The 18097-nt window shown below is 38.0% G+C and overlaps 1 protein-coding gene across 1 annotated transcript in view; it reads right to left on the minus strand.

The window, feature by feature from the left end:
• Nucleotides 1-10930: 10930 nt before the first annotated feature.
• The window catches only part of OLFM4 (olfactomedin 4), a 129347-nt gene continuing 122180 nt past the window's right edge, over nt 10931-18097 (minus strand). Inside the window, exon 7 of the mRNA XM_053705492.1 lies at nt 10931-14241. Within this exon, the coding sequence (XP_053561467.1) occupies nt 13436-14241 (806 nt within the window). The 3' untranslated portion in view covers nt 10931-13435. The remainder of the gene's footprint in view (nt 14242-18097) is intronic.

An 18097-nucleotide genomic window follows, 5' to 3' on the forward strand; every position in this document is an offset into this window, starting at 1 on the left:
TCTGAAATTTCTCCATCTGACAAAACCTCCCTCATGGCCCCTTCAGATTGGTGTGAGGGTATGACAGAACAATTATCATCAGCGCCCTCCTGCTCTACAGTGTTTAAAACAGAGCAATCGCGCTTTCTCTGATAAGTAGGCATTTTGGATAACATATTTGCTATGGAGTTATCCATTACAGCCGTTAATTGTTGCATGGTAATAAGCATTGGCGCACTAGATGTACTAGGGGCCTCCTGTGTGGGCAAAACTGGTGTAGACACAGTAGGAGATGATGTAGTATCATGTTTACTCCCCTCATCTGAGGAATCATCTTGGGCAATTTCATTATCTGTGGCAGTACTGTCCTTACTTTGTTTGGACGCTATGGCACAATTATCACATAAATTTAAATGGGGAGACACATTGGCTTTCATACATATAGAACATAGCTTATCCGAAGGCACAGACATGTTAAACAGGCTTAAACTTGTCAACAAAGCACAAAAAACGTTTTAAAACAAAACCGTTACTGTCTCTTTAAATTTTAAACAGAAAACACTTTATTACTGAATATGTGAAAAAGTATAAAGGAATTGTTCAAAAATTACCAAAATTTCACCACAGTGTCTTAAAGCATTAAGAGTATTGCACACCAAATTTCAGAGCTTTAACCCTTAAAATAACGGAACCGGAGCCGTTTACAAATTTAACCCCTATACAGTCCCAGCTATAGCCTTTGCTGAGACCCAACCAAGCCCAGAGGGGAATACGATACCAATTGACGCCTTCTAGAAGCTTTTCCAGCAAATTTCAGATCCTCACACATGCATCTGCATGCCCTGCTCTCAAAAAACAACTGCGCAGTAATGGCGCGAAAATGAGGCTCAGTCTACAACTAGGAAGGCCCCCTGACTGGAAAAGGTGTCTAACATAGTGCCTGCCATTTAATAAACGTTCCCCAAGTTTATAAATGCGAATTGTCAGCATAAATATGAATAAAATGCCCAAATAAAGCAATCGATTTAGCCCATAAAAATGTCTACCAGTTTTTTAGCCCATATTAAGCCCTTTATTCTGTTTGTTTGACTAAGAAAATGGCTTACCGGTCCCCATGAGGGGAAATGACAGCCTTCCAGCATTACATGGTCTTGTTAGAAATATGGCTAGTCATACCTTAAGCAGAAAAGTCTGCTAACTGTTTCCCCCAACTGAAGTTACTTCATCTCAACAGTCCTATGTGGAAACAGCAATCGATTTTAGTTACTGTCTGCTAAAATCATCTTCCTCTCACAAACAGAAATCTTCATCCTTTTCTGTTTCAGAGTAAATAGTACATACCAGCACTATTTTAAAATAACAAACACTTGATAGAAGAATAAAAACTACATTTAAACACCAAAAAACTCTTAACCATCTCCGTGGAGATGTTGCCTGTGCAACGTCAAAGAGAATGACTGGGGTGGGCGGAGCCTAGGAGGGACTATATGGCCAGCTTTGCTGGGACTCTTTGCCATTTCCTGTTGGGGAAGAGATATCCCACAAGTAAGGATGACGCCGTGGACCGGACACACCAATGTTGGAGAAAGAAAGTTTATTGCAAGGTTTAGTGTCCCTTTAAGCTGCAAATATCCTCTTGCACCCTTTCTATATCATGCAGTAGTAACAATAAAAAAAAAATAATGGAATAAAATTACTATTGTTTTTGGTCACATTGAAATGGCTGCCAAGCTTTGCTCACTGATGACATCACTATCTGGGCTGCATTAACGGCTTCACAAGCTACAAAAGACTCACTAATTGGATTTTACAGTTTGTCAATGCTATTCAGCAGAGTGCATAGATGCAGCCCAGATCGTGATGTCATCAGTGGGCAGAGCTTGGCAGCCATTTCAATGTGACCAAAAACAAGAGTAATTTTATTCCATTATTTTTTTTTTTATTGCCATTTTAAAGTGACTAGAAACAATAGTCATTGTAAAATAACTTTTTTGCTGTTACTGCTGCATGATATAGAAAGGGTGCAAGAGGATATTTGCAGCTTAATCTAAAGTAAGACTTTAACCCCTTAATGACAAGTGACGTACCAGGTACGTCCTGCAAAAACTTGCAGTTAGTGACAATGGACGTACCTGGTACGTCACTTGTCTAAGAGAGTGCTGGAAGCGATCGCAATCGCTTCCAGCAGCTCTCAGGGTATTGCAGTGATGCCTCGATATTGAGGCATCCTGCAATACCCTTTAGAAACATCCGATGCAGAGAGAGCCACTCTGTGGCCCTCTCTGCACCGGTAGCGATGCGGCCGGTTCGTTGGTGGGTGGGAGCGCAACAGGGAGGCGGGTGGGCGGCCCATCGCTACCCGGCATCCGGCTCCTGTTAGTGCAATGTGCACGCCGGGTGCCGGGAGCGTGCGGGGGCGCGCATGCGCGTGCGCGGGTGCGCGCGCATGCGCGCGATTACCTACCCACACTGACACCAATGAGTGGGAAGAGGGGGGGGGAAAGTAATAATAAATATATGAGGATCTGGGAGGGGGAGGGGGTTGGGGTATTGTGGGGGGCTGCTACACTACAGAAAAAATTAAAATGGAAATAAAAAAATAATAAAAAAACCACTTTTTTGGGGGGCAAATTGGGTACTGGCAGACAGCTGCCAGTACCCAAGATGGCGGCAATTAGGTAGGGGAGAGGGTTAGAGAGCTGGGGGGGGGATCATGGAGGTTGGGGCTAAGGCAGGAGTCCATCACAGCTAAAACATTTTATTTTTTTTTATTAAAAAAAAGAAAAACTCCTTTTATTTAGTACTGGCAGACTTTCTGCCAGTACTTAAGATGGCGGGGACAATTGTGGGGTGGGGGAGGGAAGAGAACTGTTTGGGAGGGATCAGGGGGTGGGATGTGTCAGGTGGGAGGCTGATCTCTACCCTAAAGCTAAAATTAACCCTGCAAGCTCCCTACAAGCTACCTAATTTAACCCCTTAACTGCTGGGCATAATTTACGTGTGGTGCGCAGCAGCATTTAGCGGCCTTCTACTTACCAAAAAGCAACCCCAAAGCCATATAAGTCTGCTATTTCTGAACAAAGGGGATCCCAAAGAAGCATTTACAACCATTTGTGCCTTAATTGCAGAAGCTGTTTGTAAATAATTTCAGTGGGAAACCTAAAGTTTGTGACAAAATTTGTGAAAAAGTGAACTTTTTTTTTTATTTGATGACATTTGGCGGTGAAATGGTGGCATGAAATATACCAAAATGGGCCTAGATCAATACTTTGGGTTGTCTTCTAAAAAAAAATATATACATGTCAAGGGATATTCAGGTATTCCTGACAGATATCAGGGTTCCAATGTAACTAGCGCTAATTTTGAAAAAAAAGTTGTTTGGAAATAGCAAAGTGCTACTTGTATTTATGGCCCTATAACTTGCAAAAAAAGTAAAGAACATGTAAACATTGGGTATTTCTAAACTCAGGACAAAATTTAGAAACTATTTAGCATAGGTGTTTTTTGGTGATTGTAGATGTGTAACAGATTTTGGGGGTCAAAGTTAGAAAAAGTGTGTTTTTTTCAATTTTTTCCTCATATTTTATATTTTTTTTTATAGGAAATTATAAGATATGATGAAAATAATGGTATCCTTAGAAAGTCCATTTAATGGCGAGAAAAACGGTATATAATATGTGTGGGTACAGTAAATGAGTAAGAGGGAAATTACAGCTAAACACAAACACTGCAGAAATGTAAAAATAGCCATTGTCATTAAGGGTAAGAAAATTGAAAAATGGTCCGGTCATTAAGGGGTTAAAGGGACACTGAACCCAAATTGTTTTATTTTGTGATTCAGATAGAACATGCAATTTTAAGCAACTTTCTAATTTACTCCTATTATCAAAATGTCTTCATTCTCTTGATATTTTTATTTGAAAAGCAAGAATGTAAGTTTAGATGCCGGCCCATTTTTGGTGAACAACCTGGGTTGTTCTTGCTGATTGGTGGATAAAATTACCCATCAATAAACAAGTGTTGTCCAGGGCTCTGAACCAAAAATTGACTGGCTCCTTAACTTAGATGCCTACTTTTTCAAATAAAGATAGCAAGAGAACGAAGAAAAATTGATAATAGGAGTAAATTAGAAAGTTGCTTAAAATTGCACGCTCTATCTGAATCAAGAAAATGTTTTGGGTTCAGTGTCCCTTTAAGATAACTAAGGTGTAGACTGTCCCTTTAAGAGACTGATAGGAAACATACAGATTTCATTGTTCAGCTCCAGCTGCTGTGCTTTGGGGATTACCACTGGGATAATCTGTAAATTAGAAGGGGGTATGACCCCTCTTCCACAAGCGGTGTTTCATTCATGTCTAATTAAATCAGTGGGGCTACTACTCTGCAATAGCCCCACTGCCCCACCACTAGAAATTACCCCGACAGATGATCACCATTTTTAACAGCTGCATCCTGTGGGGGGGGGGGGGAGGGCAAGTGACCATTTATTTGAAAGTTGATAGTCTGTTATTTCAAAAGAAAGGTTAGTTTTACTTCTAGAACAAATTGTGTGTGTGTGTGTGTGGGAGGGGGGGGGGGATAGAGCTCCATTTTAACCCCTTTAGGATAAAAAGCTGTTGCAGGTTATTGCCATTTTTACAGCAATCACCTACATCTTTCAGGGGCATGCAACTCCCCTATTTCAAATGAGAGGTATCTTGTCCCTGCATGTGATCTGGAGGCTAAAATATGTACTTTTAAAGCTGGTAGCCCAGCAATACACTCACTAACAAGGAAATCTTTGCATCATTCAAACCTATTTTGACATCATCTGGAACATCAGCCTCAGCCAGGGTTAGGAAGGAGACTACAATCTTCTTACTCATCTGCAATGTGGAGGGTCCCCACAATTTGGATAGCCAAATTGGAAGGTGCACCCCCGCAGGAGAATTAATCCATACAGAGAATAGATAATAGAGTTGCACTCAAGGGTTTAAAGGAGCATTATACACTCATTTTTTCTTTGCATAAATGTTTTGTAGATGATCTATAAATAGATGATCTATTTATATAGCCCATAATTATTTATTTTTTTATGTATAGTTTTGCTTATTTTTAAATAACATTGCTCTGATTTTCTGACTCCTAACCAAGCCCCAAAGTTTTATGAGAATACCATCAGCTACCTTCTCCAGGTTGCTCCTGTTTGTGTAAAGGGTCTTTTCATTTGCGAAAGAAGGGGGAGGGGGAGTGTCTTATTTGCCACTTGCAGTGGGCTTTCCAACTAACTTTTCAACACAGCTAAACTGAGAGCTTCTAAGTAAGTTTTTATAGTAGTGTCTATTACATGCAGTTATATGAAAATGAGTGTATACTGTCCCTTTAAATACTGTTTGAGTTGGTAGCAGAGTTCCCTACTCTTTTTTCTTCTCTTCTTTTTATTCACTTTCTCTTATCCTCTCTCTCTCCTCTTTCACATTTTCTCTTTTGCTTCTATTATCTCTCTTCTATCTGTTTAATTTCTATGGGGTAGATTTATCAAATGTTGTTGGCATTTAAAGGGACAGTCAACACCAGAATTTTTGTTGTTTTAAAAGATAGATAATTCCTTAATTACCAATTCCCCAGTTTTGCATAACCAACACAGTTATAATTATACATGTTTTACCTCTGTAATTACCTTGTATCTAAGCCTCAGCAGACTGCCCCCTTATTTCAGTTCTTTTGACAGACTTGCATTTTAGCCAATCAGAGCTGTCTCCATGGTAAATTCACGTGCATGAGCTCAATGTTATCAATATGAAACATGTGAACTAATGCCCTCTAGTGTTGAAAAACAATCAAAATGCATTTAGATTAGAGGCGGCCTTCAAGGTTTAAGAAATTAGCATATGGACCTTCTAGGTTTAGCTTTCAACTAAGAATACCAAGAGAACAAAGCAAAATTGGTGATAAAAGTAAATTGGAAAGTTGCCCTGTTTGAAACATGAAAGTTTTTTTGTATTTGACTGTCCCTTTAACATTGAACAAGAATTTCTGGTGAAATGCTTGTGCAATGCCGCCCCTTACAATCGGCCGCTAGCAGGGGATGTCAATCAACTTATGTTTCCGGGGAGCCAGAAACGGTGGGGGGGTGGGGGGGGGGGGGGGGAGATTGCAGCATATGCTGCTTGTTAAATTTACCCTCTATCTCTCTTCTTTTTCTCTTTGTTCCCTCTCCTCTTTTGTTTGTCACTATCCATCCTTCCATTCCCATTATTTTGCTGTATTTCTCTATCTCTTCTCCCTTACACACAATCCTTAACACTACTGCATGTAAACAGAATTCTAGACTCAATTGTTATAGAAATGTTTAAATATTAATTTCATTGTTTCAATATTTCACTTTTATTTTGCCTTACAGGGTTTTCCTATCATTTTGTTTATAAACATAAATTTTGACAACACATTATTCAGAAGGCCAATCAAGTCTGCCCAGTTTGCTTTATGATGTTTATTGATTAAGCACAATTACTTCTCAGTCTAGCTGTATGTATATTCCAGGCATTCCCTTGAAGTATTTGTTCTTACTGCCTCTATAGAAAGTCAATTCCATCTCAAAAGCGTACAGCGAAATAGTAAAAACAATATTCAGCATGTTTTTCATGTGTGTTTGTTCTGTGGGCACTGTGTGTGTGTTTGTATGTGTAGCTTACATGTAGTGTGTGTACTTTGTTTTGAATGTGTGTGTAAAGTATGTGTAGTGTGTGTGTAATGTGTTTCTCTTGTGTGTAGCGTATGTGTAGCGTGTGTAGTGTATTTTTTGTGTGCTCACTGTGTGTACGCGTATAATGTCCAAAGAAAAGCAGGATTACTTTAGAGACCATCCTGGAGTCATTTGATGATAATCAAACTACTTTAGAAGTTATTTGCACATCATCAGATATCATTAGGCTTGACAAAGTAATCAGCTAAGGTAAAAAAATTGTGGGTGATGACTTCAGAATGATTAGCAGATTACATTACTGAAAACTTCACACGAATGAACAGCCAGTGAATGACTCTAGAGTCATCTAATTTAAATATTTTGGCCTGTGGGCATACTTAAGGATGGCTTCTGATGACTAGTCTGGAGTCATCAGTTACTTCAGAATGACTCCAGGAAGATCATCCTTTTTGACTAGGATTTGTTTTTTTTTTATGTGTGACAGTGGTAACCTAAACCCTAAACATCCAGCTTAATAGAAAAAAACAAGATTCAGAGTGTTGTTTACTTGTGTGTGTACTGTTTGTGTGTGCAGTGCATGTGTAGTGTGTATATAGTTTGTTTCATATGTGTGTACTGTATGTGTAATTTGTATGTTCTGTATTTCACATGTGTATATACATGTTTGCACTGTGTGTGCATGTATAGTTTGTTTTGTATGTGTGACAGTTGCTATACTGGATCATTAAAATTCAGCTTAAAAGCAAAACAAGATTCAGTTTACTTTCCACTTCTATGAGTAATGTGTGCAGTGTACATGCAGTGTATATTTTGTATGTGTGTTTGTGTGTGTGTAGTGTACTGTGTATGTGTTTAGTGTGTTCCATGTGTGTGTGTGTACCGTGTTTACGTTTGCAGTGTGTTTTGCATGTGTGTGTGTAACAGAGCAGACAATATAAATCCACTCACTATATATTTAGCGAATCACACATATATTCACCTCATAACAGATGCTGTAGTCCTAGTTTTTTGGAAAAAGATGTATAACTTTTAAATGAAGCAGTCATACTCATGCTCTTGTTCAAAAAGAATATATGACAACCTATTTATTAAAGCCTAAAAGAGTGAAAAAGCAAAGTGCTAGGATACTGCTTTAATAAAATGTTTGGCATACACACCTTTTTTCATGAGACTGTGAGCATCATTTGAAAATTGTCAGAAGAGGCATTTTGTTTAAAGACCAAATTGTACATCATGAAAAGGGAGGTTTTGTCCAGATTATGAAAGCAATCCACTCACCAAGGATTAGTCACCTGTAGGACAATTGTGTTAAAAATGTATGCATTACTACTTGAGACACAAATGACATGTCCCTAAAGTGTAAGGCCTTTAAAGAAATAGTCTAGTCAAAATTAAATTTTCAGAATACAGATAGAGCAGGCAATTTTAAGCAACTTTCTAATTTACTCCTATAATCAATTTTTCTTCGTTCTCTTGGTATCTTTATTTGAATATAAGCATAGGAGACGGCCCATTTTTGGTTCAGCACCAGGGTAGCTCTTGCTGATTAGTGGTTATATTTAGACACCAATCAGAAAGTGCTACCCAGGTGCTGCTGAACCAAAAATGGGCTGGCTCCTATGCTTACATTCTTGCTTTTTCAAATAAAGATACCCAGAGAACTAAAAAAAATTGATAATAGGAGTAAATTAGAAATATGCTTAAAATTGCATGCTCTATCTGAATCATGAAATTTTAATGTTGACTAGACTATCCCTTTAACTGAAATGCTGTAAGGTTTAAGACACCCTGCAAGGCATGGCCTAGACAGCCCAGTTATTTACTTTGATGCATGTTAGGGGAGCGTTTAGGTTTACCATACTGTATATATTCCAGGGCTCCATTTTCTCCAGCCTCTTTTCTTGCTGGTTTTCTGGCATTCCCTCCCTCACGTCCCTGCCAGATTTTTGTTCTATTTATTTTCTTCATGTTCGTAGATGTGGCAGATAACCATCTTCCTTAGGGTTGACGTAGTTGCTAGTGGCAGGGGCATGTGCAATCACTCTACTCTCTTCTTTGTAAGTTAACAGCTTTACATTTTGGCTCTTCCAGGTGGTTGCATATGGTACAGCTAGAAATACCTGGATCCCTACTGGGGTGGAGTTTGAGTAATCATCCTAGAGGGTGGTGTCAGGGCCCATCATTTTTGGTCATAGCCTAGGAGAACAGGTGTACAACCTAAGGGCAGACCATTGGTTAGGTATAGCAGAAATAGGCCATTGGTGAGGTATAAAATGCAAGGGAAGTCAGGAAAGCCCACGGTGTATACATGGAACAACATGGTAATGTTAAATATATTAGATTGTGTAGATGTGAAATGAATAAAAGACTAATAGATTTTCTCAAAACATTATGAACCTATAATGTCCATGGTCTATTTTATAATAAACTTTGAGGGTTTCAAACTCCAGTATGCAGCTATGAAGAAGCTACAAAGTATGATCATACCCTTTTGCCTTGAGTAATTTAAAAAAGACTATTGGGTAGATTTATAAAGTGGCATTTAAAGCTTTTCGGCTATGTGGAGCAGGCGCACATGAGCGAGCCTGCAGCCACATATTTAAGAAGCAGAAACTGCTTATTTTGCCTCTCCACCACTTCAGAGGTTATGAGATCAATCACTCCGACACTCGCTCATTCTGGGTGATTGACACGCCCTGCTCTTGTGCAGTTGGTTGCACAGAAGCAGGGGGCGGCATTACACAAGAAATCTCTTTTGCAACGATATTATATATGCTTCATGTGCACATTCACAGTAAAAGCTGGAATGTCTCTTTAAATGTAGGGCTAGATTACGATTGGCACGCTCACTGTAGCTCACAAGTGATATTGTTGCTTTTTTTTGTCTTTTTGCGCACTATGGAAATAGTGTGTGTATTATGAGTTGAAAGAAAACACGTTTGCTTAAATGCAATAGAATTTAATGTGCGTCTGGTTAGCAAGACTTCAGAGCTTGCATAAAGGGTAGGGGAAGAACAAAAGTTGCATGGAACACAACATCAACACATGTAAAAGTAGTTACACTTGAATAAACACTGTCTGTTAAAAAATATATAATAATAATAAAATAAAAAAAGATAGATGGTATAAGATGTTTGAATAAAAAAAAAAGGTCTGCAAAGGGCTAAAGGGCTTTTTACCATATATATGCATGCATACACATGTCTAAATATGTGTATATATGTGTGTGTGTAAATCTTCAAAATAACTCGCACTCTCTGGATTTAAGTACCCCAAAATTTTATGTGACGTTTCAGGCGTTCACCATTTCCTTTTTTTTTTCTGAGGAGGAAGTGAACGGCAAAAAATATCACATAAAATTTTGGACTATAAAAATCCAGAGAGTGCAAGTTTATTTGAAGATTTACATCTTTAAATTTCACCCTGGTCCTTATGAACTTTTGTGAGTGATAGTGCGCCTTGTTTGGGATATACATATATATATATACATATATATATGTGTGTGTGTGTGTACAGATGTATTTATATATTTTTATTTATACATATATAAATATATAAGTATGTTCCAAAGCCAGCACTTTGATACTCCAAGTAAACAACTGCCAGGGTGCTTCCAAAGGAAAAACTGCTAAATTGCCTTCCTGAAGATGCCCCCAGCTAACTTGTAGGGTTATGACAGGAAGTAATGTACACTGCACAAATGAAGTTAAAAAAAGTAAAAAAGGTAAAATTATTTTAAGTGATGAATAATACATATTGCAATGTTTTAAGTGTAAGAAATGCTTAGTGCATTTTTTATTACAACAATTAAACAGGACTGTTATATCCCTTTAAGTAGAGCTTAGTGAAAGATATCCATAAATAAACTAGAGTCATTGTCACCAATTTTCAGAGAGAAGTGACAACTGCCCTAGGAAGGCTGAGTGATCCTTGGGCCCCAGGGAATGAAAGGGTTAGTGACCTGGTTTCCTTCTATTTTATGTGAAGCGCAATTCCCAAAAGTAATAGCTGCTTTGTCAGATGCTACAATGAACATTTTGTTTTATGTCTGAAATAAAACAGACAGATGCCAGAAGAAGCACATAAAGACAATTGCTCCATCATTGCAATCTATTTATGTCTATTATCTGCAAATTGAGAGAAGAATTTGTCTTGCTTCTTATGGTAAAATTAATCAAATATTTCTGAGAAAAAAATTCCTTTTCTGTTTTTATTCTGGGTAATATTCACAATGAAGTTTAAAAAGATAACACAACTCTAAACACATTTAATTTCAGTCTCTTTCAAACTTTTATTAAAATTGCCTTTTACATACATGTAATACTTTTATATTATTATTACTTTAAAGCATTGTTCACACATGCAGTAGGTTTTTCTCTGTATTTGTAGAAAGACAATACTGTGGATATTTCTCCGGTATTTGGCTTACGTTATGAAATGGCTAATTTATAAAACTGTCCATCTGTCTAGGCACAGAAGTCCTAGCAAGATAATATTCAGAACACAGAACAAAGCGTTTTGGCACAAAAAACTGCTAAACACGCGTGCACTCTCCTGAAGTCCTGAGCCCACCTAGGTTAACTCTTCAACAAATAATACAAAGAGGACAAAACAAATTTGATAATAGAAGTAAACTGGAAAGTTGTTTAAAATTACATGCTCTAGAATATGAAAGTTTAATTTTGACTTCACTGTCCCCTTAAAGGAGAACATAAAGTCAAAATGAATCTTCAGATAGAGCATGAAATTATGACTTTTCCATTTAATTTTATTCAATTTACTTTATTCTATTGGTATCCTTTGTTAAAGTAGATGTTCAGGAGCAGAAATGCACTACTGGAATCTAGCTGGGAACTGGTGATTACATGCATATGCCTCTTGTCACTGGCTTATTCGATTTGCACTACTGACTTTAGCAATGTGTTAAATTAAATACAATAGAATTACATAACCAACAAGCAGATAGTAAAAGACAATACAATAGCACTAACGCTAATTTTAAATGAGAAGTAGAATTTTTTCTGACACAATTCAAATGTTACTTTAATTTGCCAGCCTTTTGTATCATGTTACAGCCATCAGCCAATTACAGACTCATATGTGTATTCACCGTGAACTTTTGCACATGCTCAGAAGCAGCTGGTGCCTCAGAAAGTGTGCATATAAAACCACTATGCACAATTTGATAACAAAAGTATACTAGAAAGTCTCTTAAAACTGCAGGGTCTATCTGATTCACAACTCTTTAATTTTGACTTTAGTGTCCCTTTGCGTTAAACACATAGGAGTTAATCAAAATCAAATGATTTATCTACAAAGCACCCCACAGACTCAATAGGGATTTTCCATAGAAAATCAATACAATACTTGTGATATTTCTTTGGTATTTGGCTCATGTTATGAAATGGCTAATTTATAAAACTGTCCATCTGTCTAGGCACAGAAGTCCGAGCCAGATAATATTCAGAACACAGCGCTTTGGCACAAAAACACTTAACCAATAGGCAGCCAAATGAATAGCGAGCTCTGCAAAGCAACACAACCCTAATAAAGCTCTACACTAAACAGGAAACTAATTGGTATTTGCAAAAAAAAAATCTCTCAGCTGCAGTTTGGGTGTGAAGAATTACAAGGATTGTTATAAGAAAACCCCTTTTAAAAAAATAAAAATAATTATGGGTATTTAGTTAATTTTATCCTGAGACATTATACTCAGATCGAAGGCCTAGATTACAAGTGGTGTGCTAATTTATTGTGTGCCTGTAAATGGAAAATTTTGCCCGTTTACAGGCGCGTTATAAATAACCAGCCATTACAACTTGCAGTAGCAATTAGCGCTCAGAAAATTAACCAGAGGTCAGACCTCTGGATAATTTTCCAAATAACCCCCAATTGTCCCCAAAACAAAGAATATTCTTTTTAATTTATTGAATTTTTTTTAGCATTTTTTTAATAAAAAACCCTGCAAAATACAAATATGAGGAGTTAAAGTTGGCGGGTGTGGGGTGGTAGAAAACAAACAGCAAGGAAAAGTGGGAGCTTTGTGTTCCCTGTGAATATATATGTATATGAATATATGCATACATATATGTATGTGTTACTATGTGTATATACACATTTTAACACATAAATATATATGTATATAGTCATATATAGTACATATATATTTTAAATCTGCTGCCATTGTTGTGCAACTTACCCCCTTCGCTGTGCTAGTTCTCATGCCATTTCTCACTGCACCTAGCTTGTAATATTGTAGAAGTGATATTTTACGCTCCACATAATCTAGCCCCAAATGCTTAATAATAAGTAATACTGAGTAGTTAAATATATGTTGCAACATACAGTACTTTCATTATTTTGTGTTGACAGCCTTTTCTGTAATTGTATTTTTTTTCCTTCTGCACTCAGAGAGTACATCCTCTACCTCTGAAATTGTTTATTTTGTGCCCCCCACCAAGAGAAGCTGGAGTGTAATCCTACAGAATCTCTACAACTGGCTACACAGTGATTGCTTAATTAGAGCAATAACATTATTATCTGTCACAAATTGGAGGAGGTAAGATTAAAAAAAAATACTCAAGAGAGCTTTCAAAGGGTTTGTCCCAGGACTAGAAAACAATGCAAATATAAAATGCTAAAAAAAGAAAAGATAGTAAATGATTTGTGTGTGGGTCTTTTGCAAGGCACTGCTGTACTAGTGATATAAACTAAGCATATATAAAATGATTAATGCCATCTTTATGTTGTTTAACAATAAAAAACTTATATTTAGGATGAAGTCAATGGCTGAAATACCAAGTCATATGACAGTAGGTACCCATCGTTGTAAACATGTAATTTATGTTCCACAGGACTATAATTGATACTTTGAATTGTTTCTAAAACCTTATCAATCATGATATTTAACCTGCTCTCCTCCCCAGTTCTCGTGTCAAAAGCATAGAATATTTCTTCCTTCCTTGTGTTTATAGGCCTAACAGCATACAATACACCACATACTATAAATGCATTAGACACGGAGGGTTTATACTGTTTTGTTTGCCAAGTGTTTTCTACAATAAGTGTGCTTTCATTGATTTTGCTGACAACAATATTTCCGGTGCTTGCTTCAGTGGAATAAATAACCCACAGACCACTTTCATCCACAACAAAATCAATATCTTGCCAAGATACACCAGCGTAGGAGAAACGGTTATTAAACACGGTACTTGGGAGATTTCTCCTCAGCACTAGCTTGTTTGTATTTATATCATGTTTGCACATATCACCAGAACCATGGCAGTTATAATAGAGAGAGCCATTATATACTACGTGACCACTACCTTGTCCGTATTCTACTCTATTCTCTCTGTAATGTCGGTATAAGAGTAAATCATCATAATTATTATACAGTCGATAGTACTCTAAGTATCTTCCATCTGTGTTCAGTGGAGCAACCCAGTAGGTTGTTTTTTCTTCACCAACAGTAGAATAATCTTTACCCCAGGCACCAAATTTATGGGGAAACCCTCTGTAGTTTAACTGTGTTACAAAAGGTTTGCTGATGTTCAAAATCCCTCCGTGTCCACATGTAGCTTAATAGGAGAAAAATAAAACAGAAAAGCATTATTAACATACATATTCAGTTTATCCGGCTATGTGAAAAATAAGGAATACTTTTGTTATAGTTTCTGATTGTTATGATAAGACAGTCTTACAAAATCATGAATAAAGTTCTGCAGTAAGGTGAACAGATTTTGAAAATGAAAAAAAAAACCTGCAAATCTTAAAGGGCCAGTAAAGTCAAAATGATACTTTCGTGATTCGGGTAGAGCATGTAATTTTAAACAACTGTTTAATTTATTTCTATTATCAAATTTGTTTTGTTCTCTTGGAATATTTTGTTGAAGAGTAAACCTAGGTGAGCTCATAGGATTTCAGGAGAGTGCAAGAAGGATATTTATCAAGCTATCAACCGCAAATACGCTGGGATTCTGCAGCGTAATTGTTGCGAGCTTGATCCGACCTAGTTATCAAAGCCTACAGACCGGCAAAAGTTGAAATCTGTGACGTAACATACGATCCGCCGGTCTCAATCCGACACAGATCGATGCTTATGTCATTACAGATGTTCCGAATATACATTCAGCACTATTTGACACATTTTCAAATAGTTAACAAGTACACTCGCAGCTATTCCTGCCCAGCATACCTGGTTTTCAATCCGCCGCCTTAGAGGCTGCGGATGCCATAGGAATCAATGGGAGTCTGAAAGCAGCGAAAGCTTATGTTCGATGCTGCCAGATATCCCATTGATTTCTATGGTAGAAAACCAGTTACATTTACACCTAACACCCTAACATAAGCCCTGTGTCTAAACACCCCTAATATGCCGCCCGACATCGCCGACACCTACATAATGTTATTAACCCCTATTATGCTGCTCCCCAACACCGCCGCAACCTAAATAGTAATAAGTTATTAACCCTTATCCCGCCGCTCCTGGACCCCGCCGCCACTAAATAAATGTATTAACCTCTAAACCTCTGGCCTCCCACATCACTACCACTAACTAAACCTATTAACCCCTAAACCGCCAGCCCCCCACATCGCCATAAACTAAATTAAGCTATTAACCACTAAACCTAACAACCGCTAACTTTAAATTAAAATTACCACATCCCTATCTTAAAATAAATTTAAACTTACCTGTAGAATTAAAATAAACTATTAATTAACCTACCCTAACTATTATACTACACTTACATTAAACTACCAATTAAATTAACTAAATTATATATTAAAAAAAAACCTAACCCTACTCAAATTATTTAAATCTACTATTTAACCTTATTAAAATGACTAAATTACCAAAAAATAAACGCTAAGTTACAAAAAATAAAAAACACAACATTACGAAAAAACAAACAAACCACATTATCAAAAATAAATAAGAATTACACCTAATCTAATAGCCCTATCAAAATAAAAAAGCCCCCCAAAATAAAAAACTCCTAGCCTACACTAAACTACCAATGGGCCTTAAAAGGGTCTTTTTGAGGCATTGCCCCAAAGAAATCAGCTCTTTTACCTGTAAAAAAAATACAAACATCCCACAACAGTAAAACCCACCACCCCCACAACTAACCCCTCAAATAAAAACCTAAAATAACCTAAGCTCCACATTGCCCTGAAAAGGGCATTTGTATGGGCATTGCCCTTAAAAGGGCATTTAGCTCTTTTACTGCCTAGACCCTACTTTAAAAATAAAACCCACCCAAAAAACCCTTAAAAAACCTAACACTAACCCCCGACAATCCACTGACAGTTCTTGAAGTCCCGCTTGAAGGATCCATCCAGCCGGCAAGAACTCTTCATCCGGGCAGCAAGAAGTCTTCATCCAGGTGGCCTCTTCCATCTTCATCCAGCCGGCAAAGTCTTCATCCAGACGGCATCTTCTATCTTCATCCATCCGGCGCGGAGCGGGTCCATCCTGAAGACATCCGGCTCGGAGCTCTTCAATATGGTCGCCGCCATAAACTGGAACTTAAATGCAAGTGACGTCATCCAAGATGGCATCCCTTGCATTCCTATTGGCTGAAAGGTTCCAATCAGCCAATAGGATTTGAGCAGCTCTCATCCTATTGGCTATTTCAATCAGTGGTGAACTGCTTGTGCATTGCTGGCCCCTGCAGATTTGCGGCCAATCGGCTGCTAGCAGGGGAGTGTCAATCAACCCGATCGTATAGGATTGGGTGAATTGATGTCCGCAGCCTCAGAGGCAACGGACCATTTGAGGAACAGCAGTCTTAAGACCGCTGCTTCATAACTGCTGTTTCCTGCGAGCCTGAAGGCTCATGCAGAAACAGGGGCATCAGGGGCAATTCGGCCCTTGATAAATTGGCCCCAAGGACAGCAGTATTTGTAACTTTTTGTAACATTTTTAAAAACAAAATTTATGCTTACCTGATAAATTTCTTTCTTTCTGGCTATGTAGAGTCCACGATGCAATTCAACTACTAGTGGGAATATCACTCCTGGCCAGCAGGAGGTGGCAAAGAGCACCAAGGCAAAGCTGTTAAGGGTCACTCCCCTACCCATCATCCCCAGTCATTCGACACAAGGGAAATGGAAAATAAATAACACAAAGGTGTAGAGGTGCCTGAGGTTTAGTAAAAAATAACTGTCTTAAAAAAGGTTGGGGTCATGGACTCTTCATATCGGGAAAGAAATACATTTATCAGGTAAGCATAAATTTTGTTTTATTTCCTAAGGCCTAGATTTGGAGTTTGGCGTTAGCCGTGAAAACCAGCGTTAGAGGCTCCTAACGCTGGTTTTGGCCGCCCGATGGTATTTGGAGTCAGTGATTAAAGGGTCTAACGCTCACTTTTCAGCCGCGACTTTTCCATACCGCAGATCCCCTTACGTCAATTGCGTATCCTATCTTTTCAATGGGATCTTCCTAACGCCGGTATTTAGAGTCGTTTCTGAAGTGAGCGTTAGAGCTCTAACGACAAAACTCCAGCCGCAGGAAAATAGCAGGAGTTAAGAGCTTTCTGGGCTAACGCCGGTTCATAAAGCTCTTAACTACTGTACCCTAAAGTACACTAACACCCATAAACTACCTATGTACCCCTAAACCGAGCTCCCCCCACATCGCCGCCACTCGATTAAAATTTTTTAACCCCTAATCTGCCGACCGCCACCTACGTTATACTTATGTACCCCTAATCTGCTGCCCCTAACCCCACCGAGCCCTGTATTACATTTATTAACCCCTAACCTGCCCCCCACAACGTCGCCGCCAGCTACTTACAATAATTAACCCCTAATCTGCCGACCGCAAAGCGCCGCCACCTACGTTATACTTATGTACCCCTAATCTGCTGCCCCTAACACCGCCGACCCCTATATTATATTTATTAACCCCTAATCTGCCCCCCTCAACGTCGCCGGCACCTGCCTACACTTATTAACCCCTAATCTGCCGAGCGGACCTGAGCGCTACTATAATAAATGTATTAACCCCTAATCCGCCTCACTAACCCTATAATAAATAGTATTAACCCCTAATCTGCCCTCCCTAACATCGTCGACACCTAACTTCAATTATTAACCCCTAATCTGACGACCGGAGCTCACCGCTACTATAATAAATGGATTAACCCCTAAAGCTAAGTCTAACCCTAACTCTAACACCCCCCTAAGTTAAATATAATTTAAATCTAACGAAATAAATTAACTCTTATTAAATAAATTATTCCTATTTAAAGCTAAATACTTACCTGTAAAATACATCCTAATATAGCTACAATATAAATTATAATTATATTATAGCTATTTTAGGATTTATATTTATTTTACAGGCAACTTGGTAATTATTTTAACCAGGTACAATAGCTATTTAATAGTTACCTAGTTAAAATAATAACAAATTTACCTGTAAAATAA

This window comes from Bombina bombina, chromosome 3, assembly GCF_027579735.1.
Source record: "Bombina bombina isolate aBomBom1 chromosome 3, aBomBom1.pri, whole genome shotgun sequence".
Taxonomy (NCBI): Eukaryota; Metazoa; Chordata; class Amphibia; order Anura; family Bombinatoridae; genus Bombina; species Bombina bombina.